General features: G+C 37.5%; 2 protein-coding genes across 3 annotated transcripts in view; both read left to right on the top strand.

Moving 5' to 3' along the window:
* Positions 1-8,953, top strand: part of LOC116100774 (olfactory receptor 52E8) — a 51,365-nt gene that overhangs the window by 7,192 nt on the left and 35,220 nt on the right. The window lies entirely within an intron of this gene.
* The window catches only part of LOC116100773 (olfactory receptor 52E8-like), a 5,259-nt gene continuing 1,249 nt past the window's right edge, over positions 4,944-8,953 (top strand). The window contains exon 1 of one of the 2 annotated variants that reach the window (XM_031384506.1): positions 4,944-5,850. In XM_031384506.1, coding sequence (XP_031240366.1) covers positions 4,944-5,850 — 907 coding nt within the window. Of the gene's footprint in view, positions 5,886-8,953 lie in introns of those variants that run through there. The other variant, XM_031384504.1, reaches the window with a different exon arrangement.

Raw genomic sequence — 8,953 nt, 5'->3', positions numbered from 1 at the left:
AAAAAAATTGATGTCTTGAAGTAAGATCTATTGATTTAATCCCTTCATTATTTGTATATAATTCAAATGTTGATTTGGAGGAGACAAAATGTTCATGTGCTTATTTCTAGATGGTAGAATTTCAGTAGAATCTGCTCTTTATTGTTTTGTTTATGTGATTTTTTACAATATATATAACTAATTTTGAATGATGGAAGTCTTTAATAAATTCTAGCTAAGCTCATTGTTGCCTTTGCTGCAGTGTCATTGCTTTTCTCTTCAACCTCTCTCTTTTTTTTCTCTTTTCTATCCTGTCTCTCTTCCTCTGTCTTTGTAACTGTTCCTTTTTCTTGACTCTCTCCCTTTTAGTGCAGTTTTATTGAGACATTACGTTCCTGGTGATTTGAAAATTATTTAACACAGAGAGTGAGTGGTATTCTTTAATTTTTTCCAAATTATAACTCTTTAACTCTTTGTAACTTATTTTGAACAACAAAGTAATTCAATCCTATGCAATCCCAAACACTGAAAAGCATACACTGTAATTCCCATTCTGATTTGTGCCTACGTGTATGTGTTGGCCCTTGTATCACATTCTTCCAAATTATTCTGCTATTTCAGTGTACTAGACCGGCAGTGGTGGCACAAAGCTTTAATCCCAGCACATGGGAAGCAGAGGGAGGAAAATATCTACAGTACAAGATCCAGGATGGTCGGAGCTATTACAGAGAGAGTCCCTGTCCCTTCTTTCATTCCTCACAAAATAACAAAAACAAAATAGTAATAATTATAACAAATAAATAAGAAGTGCAATAATTTAAGGATATGAGTTTTTTTTAAAGCATTGCTCCTTTTCTTTCCATAAATATAATAATTGACATAACATTAATACTTTCCTGACCTATTTACCAGATAATGAAAAATGCACTTTTAAAATTGTTTTTGTTAAAGTTTTAGGGTCCTTGTACATACTTGGTAAGTTCTATATCACTGAGATACAATACAACCCTTATTCCTTAATGATGTATTTATAGCTCCATTTCTATCGATTTTTTTGTGTAAGTTAAGAGTAGGAAAAATCTTCTCTGAGTTGACATAAATACCCTTGAGTATGAAGATAACAGATTTCCCTTAGACAGACAGTCTGAGACCTTAGTGGCTACTCCAACTTAGGTCTACTCATTTATTTTCATGGAGGACCAAGTCTGGTCTTAGAGAAAACATTTTCCCCCAACACTGGAGAATACTTGAAAAAACATATTTCAAAGTTTTCTTTTAATTTTGTCTTTGTTGCTTTATTACTCATATTTCTGAAATCTTTTGCTTTTAGAATTTCATGTGTCATGCATGTGTAATGCATTTATATGATTTTCTTCCTGTATCTACATCTTCCAGTCTCTCCAGAGATCCCCGAGTTCTCCCTCAGATCCCAGTACTTTTCTTTAATTACTATTGTTACATGTATGTGTTAAACATTATTATATATAAGTAAGTATGCAAATGCAAGCTGCTCAATCTGCTTAGTGTTGCCTTTATGCATGGCTTTAACCAGGCCCATGTTTCTGTCATTAATTTTAAGTATGAATGAAGATCTCCCAGGAAGAAATTCTCAATAGGTGACATGCCAAATGAGGCTGTCTGCAGCAATTCTTTTTCCTATTTCTTTTCTAGGTTTGTTTCTCTCCTAACATGCCACCTGAATTTTCTAGCAACCATTATTCTCTACTGGTATATTCTGCAAGTCTCATACCTCACTTCTTTTCTCCTTGTACAGTCTTGTTGGTTTTGACACCATAATGTTGAGAAAAGAATCATGTATGTTAAAACAAGTCAACATTATAAAGAGTGACTTGTCTCAGATTTTAGAAAACGCAACACTAAGTCACCTTTTCAGTGGTTTTCAAATGGCTTTTCACATTGATACAGCTTGCACAATAGTACAAAACACCCGACTTTTTATGAAGATGAACTATGCATAAAGTCCATTAGTTATTTTGACTTTCTAATTGTGATTGTTATGGTCAGCCACTTCTTAAACTTTATTTAGTTTACTTTGACTAACCTCTCTGTATTATACCAAGCTTGCTGAACGCCCCAGTGTCATGAGGACTTCTGACAAGACTCATCTCTTCATATACCTACCAACCCTTCTCATGAGAATTCATTTACATTCTTGTTTCTACATTCTCAAACACCAGATAGATAACGTGATTCTGCCCTTATCCTTGTAACATATGGACTTTTATCAAAAATTAAAATAAAAAATTTACTATATATTTAATTTTCAGTCAACAAATGTAAGTTCCAGACCTGATAATGGAGCTAGTGATCAATTAATCTACTCTTTTCCAATTCTGCACGAAGCATAATTAGATGAGGATTCTGGACTGATTGAAGAGTCAGAGAATATTCTGCAGCATAATCAGAGTTCTGTGGAGACTATTAGAAGCAAAGGCTCTGAGGTTAGAAAAGACCTTACTGAGAATAACTCGCACAGGACAGCTAAAGGACTGAGAGGAGGCTCATGCTGGTTCCTCTTTCGGTTCCTCATACCTATGTTGGATCCTTCCAACAGTTACCTGTATTCAGAGATTTTAGCTTTCTGTTTCTTCTCACCAAGCATGCTTCTTATTCTTCTGAAGTTTGATTTTGATTTCCTATACTCTCAAGTTTGTACATATCTTACAACATCCTGATTTCCTTGGCTCAGAGAAAGTGTTCTGTTTTCTATTATTAATGTAACTTTAGCTAATTCAAGGGTCTACTCTCCGTAGATTATATTCAGAAAACCACTCACCCTTGGTCCTTATTTAAAAATGTGCCATCATGATAAAAGTCCTGAAGAGATTGGATTGGAGAGGATATACCTCAGGTGAATTTAAACTGACTACAATTGTAAGAGACATCATAAGTAGTAGAAAGCATTTCAGAAATAATTTGGGGAAAATCTGGTAGTGCTGATTTTAATGAGAAATGCGGCCCAAGTAACAAATGAACAATGAAGTACTTGTATTGTAGCACAAGTCCCGGGAAAAAACTTTGAGAAGAACCTTGGAACCATCAAGATGCTATAAAAGAGCTTTATGTTAAGGGTAGAGGTATTCCTATGGTTGCAAATGTGGGGGAATTTCATTAATTCAGGAACTATACTATTTCTTGACTTTCTTTTGAGTAGCAAATGTTACAATCTTAAACTTCAAATCATTTCATGGAGTCATCTTTTTAACAATTGTTAAATTCTCATGGTAATAATGATGACAACAATACCATCCACTCTTCTCTGAGATTATAACAAAGTTTGATATGATATGGTTTATTTTAAAGAGAAGTGAGCACATAATATTGCTTTGCGGAATAGAGGGCATAAATGAAAGTCCAAAGGTTAGTGCATTAGGCCAGCGTCAGTCTCTCAGAAAGTGATCATTTCATATATAAGATCAAGAATGTTGCACTGAATTTTGAGAAAGCATGGCCTCTTAAGTTATGAACCTCATTCCAAAGATCAAAACAAAGATCTTCACCAATTGGTGACAAAATTAAAAAAATGCACAAATCTAGAAAAAAAATGAAAGAGTTAATATGGCTCTGTAAATACTAAGAATTTCATACATATATAATTTATTCTTCTATGGTAAGTGTTGGGAGATAACCTGATCTATGGATATAAATATAAGAATATTACTATGTTCATTTAGTATTAGGTTCTTCTATAGTGCTTATCACTTGGCTAGCCATGGGGTTTTGGTCCATTAAGCACCAGGTTTGATGAAGCACCAGTTTTGTTTTGTGGAGTGGGCATTATTATTATTAAATATTACTATTATGATTATTACAATTATTTTCTCTTGTGTGTGTGTGTGTGTGTGTACATGCATGTGAATGTAGTGCCCCTGGAGACTATAGGTTTAAGCATGTTCCCCTGAAGGTGGAGTAAGAGGTGATAGTAAACTGCCTTTGTGAGTGGTGGGTACCTAACTTGGGTCCTCTGGAAGATCACTATGTACTCTTAATCAGTGATCTACCTCTTCAGCTTCTTGAGCAGGCATTAAATCCAATGAAGAAAATATTTGGTTTATTCCATACCATTCATGTTATTATTGTACTAGTGAGTTTATCTTGCCAGGCTGATTTTTACTGGAAGTCATAGATGGTTGACTTTTTTTTCTTGGATTGTACATAGCATCTTCTAGTATTAGGAAAATTATTCAGGAGGGATGAAGGTTCCAGGTCAGTACTGGCTGGATTTCTTCATGTTATAAAACTAAAATGTGTGATGTCTTCAACAATAGCGCCTTATGTTCTAGAAGGTAACCAAAAACAATGACAATAGTCTATAAGCAACAACTCAAGAGAGGTAATCCATACATGGCACTGGGCTTTTAGTTGATAGCCTATGTTGTTTGGCTAGCATTGTCTCCTGATTGTAGTTATTTACAGCCAAGTTGACAACCAGGAAAGAGTTCTATTGGTTATAAGTGGAAGTAGTCCATAACATAATTTTTACTTATAATTCTAGTTATATAAGTGACATTTGAAGTATATTTTTGAAAGCTACAATATTATCTGTGGTCTGAGATATAATCATTTTTCAGTCAGATACGACTTCTCCACAATTCATAAGTACATATTTCAAAATGTTGTAGCCTACATAGAAGTCAGTATGACCTGGCTAGGTTCATCTCCCCAGTAGACTTGGCTTATCTGAAGATAAAACTTCATTTAGGTTATCTGGTACAGAGTCTAAATATTCATCCATTTATTAAAAAATATTCACCTTCATATTTCATTTATATGAGTGAAAAGAAAAGGAGAGGAAATATGAAGTAAACGTATCTGTACAGTTGATGAGAAGGAACACTAATGACATCATTTCTGTTCTTATCTATTACTAGTGCTGATAAAGTGCTGTCAAGTCCTATGTAGATTCTTTCAGATGAGTCTGCCCATCAGAGGCTCCTGACAGCATGTCACCAGTCAACAGCTCATGGATTCATCCTTCATCCTTCCTGCTCTTGGGAATCCCAGGACTGGAAGAGTTGCAGTTCTGGCTTGGTTTACCATTTGGAACAGTCTATCTTATTGCTGTCCTAGGGAATGTCATTCTTCTCTTTGTAATCCATCTTGAGCACAGCCTTCACCAGCCTATGTTCTACTTATTGGCCATGCTGGCTTTGACTGACTTGGGCCTGTCTACAGCAACCGTTCCCAGAGCACTTGGCATATTCTGGTTTGGCTTCCACAAGATTGCCTTTAGGGACTGTGTAGCTCAAATGTTCTTCATACACCTGTTTACAGGCATGGAAACATTCATGCTTGTGGCTATGGCCTTTGATCGCTACATTGCCATCTGTAACCCTCTTCGATACAACACTATCCTCACCAACAGAGTGATCTGTATTATTGCTGGAGTTGGACTATTCAGAAATTTCACTTTGGTTTTTCCACTTATATTTCTCATTCTAAGGCTTTCATTTTGTGAACACAATATCATACCACACACATATTGTGAGCATATGGGCATTGCTCGGCTGGCATGCATCAGCATCAAGGTTAACATATTGTTTGGATTATTACTCATATCTATGATACTTCTGGATGTTATTTTGATTGCTCTGTCTTATGTGAAAATTCTTCATGCTGTATTCAAACTCCCATCCTGGGAAGCCAGGCTCAAAGCCCTTAATACCTGTGGTTCCCATGTGTGTGTGATCTTGGCTTTCTTCACCCCAGCCCTTTTTTCCTTCTTGACTCACCGATTTGGACACAACATTCCACGGTATATCCACATCCTCCTTGCTAACTTATATGTAATAATTCCCCCAGCTCTTAACCCTATTATTTATGGGGTGAGAACCAAGCAGATTCGAGATCGTGCGGTGATGATACTGTTTTGTAAGGAAGTTTAACTGTGAGCCTCTGATTTGTAGTATTCTAGTCTTTTTCCTTCCTAAAGAGAACATATGTGTAAGTAAGCTTAAATAGAAAAATTGCTTTACAGAATATTATGCTAAACACACAATGTTTCTATATTCATGGGTGTTCAAGCAAGAAGGAAGTCTCCCAGTTGAAAAAAAATGCAATGGAGAAATAAGGATACAGCACTAAAATGCAGAGAAATAAAAAGAGGAAAGAAAACTCCTAGGTTAAACAACAGGAAGCATCTTGTGTATAGAATGAATCTCATCTTTATATTGAACCAACAAAATTCCATAAATATATTCTGTTTAGGCTAAGCCAGTGCAAAAAGTTTACCAAAACATTTTAATTTCATTTGCCACACAATAAACACTATGTCTTCCAGAATGTGTGTGTGTGTTCCAATTAGATGAGGCCCTATAGATAGACAAGAGTTTAGAGCCCCTTCTAATCATGAAGGACTTCTTCTAGATGGCAAGTATGATTCTTTCACTTGCATTCTAGAAGTGCACAGTAATCAGAAGATGGGTCAGGGATCTACTAAGTCTTGGTGATAAACTACTGAGCAAACTCTTAACTCATCCTCTGACCTTCATAGCTCCTATTCTGGTACTGATCACTTAAAAATATTTAAAATTTGCCTTTTACAATATACTAAGAAAATAAAATCTGCAAATCCAATACTGTAGTAAGATGCTTGTAACTCATCAGACACTATATTTGAATTGCAACTTTACAGAACATTTTATATATGAGCAATAAAAAGGCAACCATCCAACCTTTGAAAACTTAGTCAAGTTTCAAATGGATATTTCATAAAGACATTAGTGACAAAAATCACATGAAAACTCACCAGGAAATACAAATTAGGTTATAATGAAATGACATTGCACACCTAAAGGAGATTTTCATGCTCTTTTTGTTACTATAGCTCTGTAACATATCTTGAAATGTAGAATGGCAATCACTCCAGAATTGTTTTTTTGTGTGTTTGTTTGTTTTCGTTTTTGTTTGTGTGTGTGTGTGTGTGTGTGTGTGTGTGTGTGTGTGTGCATGTGTGTGTTCATTGTTTCTTTGGCTAGCAAGGGTCTTTTGTGTTTCCTTAAGAGTTGTAGGATGTTTTGGTTTCTGTTTCTTGAAGAATGTCATGGGAATTTTGAATGAGATTTCACTAAATCTTTAAATTACATTTAATTAGGTTAGAACAGGCCTTACAAGGACCAGCCTCAGCTTTTGAGGCTTTTGAGAAAGTGGTGTTCAGGAGCAGCAAAAAGAATGACTAGAGTCAAATTTTGGGTACAAGGAGATAGCCTGTCATCACATAGAGACAGCTTTCTGAAGACCAAAGTCCACTGGTTTATTTACATATCAATTCAATCCCCACTCCAGGTTCCCTCTTGATTATCATGCCACACAACATTTATCTTTACCTTAACCACCTGACTCCTAGAAAAGACAGCAAGGAGATTATTCTTAACATTGTAAATGAATTCAGAGAACATAGTGGAACACATGCTCCTGTGGCACGGTGGGGCATATTTTGGTTATGTTCTCAAGAGTGGTATAGCTGGGTCTTCAGGTAGATCTATTTCCAATTTTCTGATAAACCTCAAGATTGATTTCTAGAGTGGTTGTACCAGTTTTCAATCCCACCAGAAATGGAAGAGTGTTCCTCTTTCTCCACATCCTTGCTAACATGTGTCACCTGAGGTTTTGATCTTAGCCATTCTGATTGGTGTAAGGTGGAATCTCAGAGTCGTTTTGATTTGCATTTCTCTGATCATAAGAACTTTGAACATTTGGGACCTGGGAAGGAAATTAGACGGAGTGAGGGTGGGGGGATCTGGTATTGGGTGAGGGAAAAAGAATGAAGTCCTGAAGGCCAGCAGAAAGAATTGAAACAGGCAAACTTGGGAGGTAGGAGAGTTTGGGGGACCCTCCAGAATGCACCAGAGACCTAAGAGGTGAGAGACTCTCAGGACTCAAAGGGAGGACCTTAGATGAAATGCCTGACAATAGGGAGAAGGAACTTATAGAGCCCACCTCCAACAGGAAGACAGGGCATCAAATGAAGGAGAAGGTTGCCATCCCACAGTCAAAACTCTGACCCACAATTGTTCCTGTCTGAAGAAACTACAAGGATGGAAATGAAGAGGAGCCTGAAGAAAAGAAGGACCAGCGACAGGCTCAAAGAGGGATACAGCTCAAGGGGAATTCCTAAGGCTTGACCTTATGACTGAGGCTATGGAGTGCTCACAAAAAGGGACCTAATATGACTGCACTCCAGCAGACCCAACAAGTGGCTGAAAGAGTCAGATGCAGATATTTGCACCCAGCTAATGGACAGAAGCTGCTGACGCCTGTGCTTGAATTAGGGAAAGGCAGAAAGAAGCTGAGTAGGATGGCAACCCTGTAGAAGGACCAGCAATCTCAACTAATCTGGACCCCCGAGATCTGTCAAACACTGGACCACCAAACAGGCAGCATACGCCAGCTGATATGAGGCCCCTAACACATATACAGCAGAGAACTGCAGGGTTTGTGTTCAATCAGAGATGATGCACCTAACCCTCAAGAGACTGGAGGCCCCAGGAGGTTTAGAGGTCAGGTTGGGTGAGGGATGGGGTGTGGTGTATAGGGGGTGGGGACATCCTCATGGAGACAGGGGGGATGGTGAGGAGATATGGGGTGTGGAACAGTTAGAGGGTGGACGGGGGTAATAAAATCTGGAGTGTAAAAAAATAAAAAAATTCAATAGATGGCTGTGAGCCTCTACATCTGTATTAGTCAGGTACTGTCAGAGCCTCTCAGGAGGTAACTAACTATATTTAGGCTGGCTTGTCTTTCCTTCAGTCTCTGCTCCATTGTTAATCTCTGCCACTCCTTCCATGGGTACTTGGTTCCCCCTTTTAAGAAGGAATGAAATGTCCATCTTTGGTCTTCCTTCTTCTTGAGTTCCTTGTGGTTTGTGGGTTGTTCTGAGCACAGGTTCCTCAGTGAAGGAGTTAGAGAAAGGATCAATGGAGCTGAGGGATTTGCAGCCCCTTAGGACGAACAA

Source organism: Mastomys coucha, unplaced genomic scaffold (assembly GCF_008632895.1).
Source record: "Mastomys coucha isolate ucsf_1 unplaced genomic scaffold, UCSF_Mcou_1 pScaffold21, whole genome shotgun sequence".
Classification (NCBI taxonomy): Eukaryota; Metazoa; Chordata; class Mammalia; order Rodentia; family Muridae; genus Mastomys; species Mastomys coucha.
This window is presented reverse-complemented; position numbering and strand designations above follow the sequence as displayed.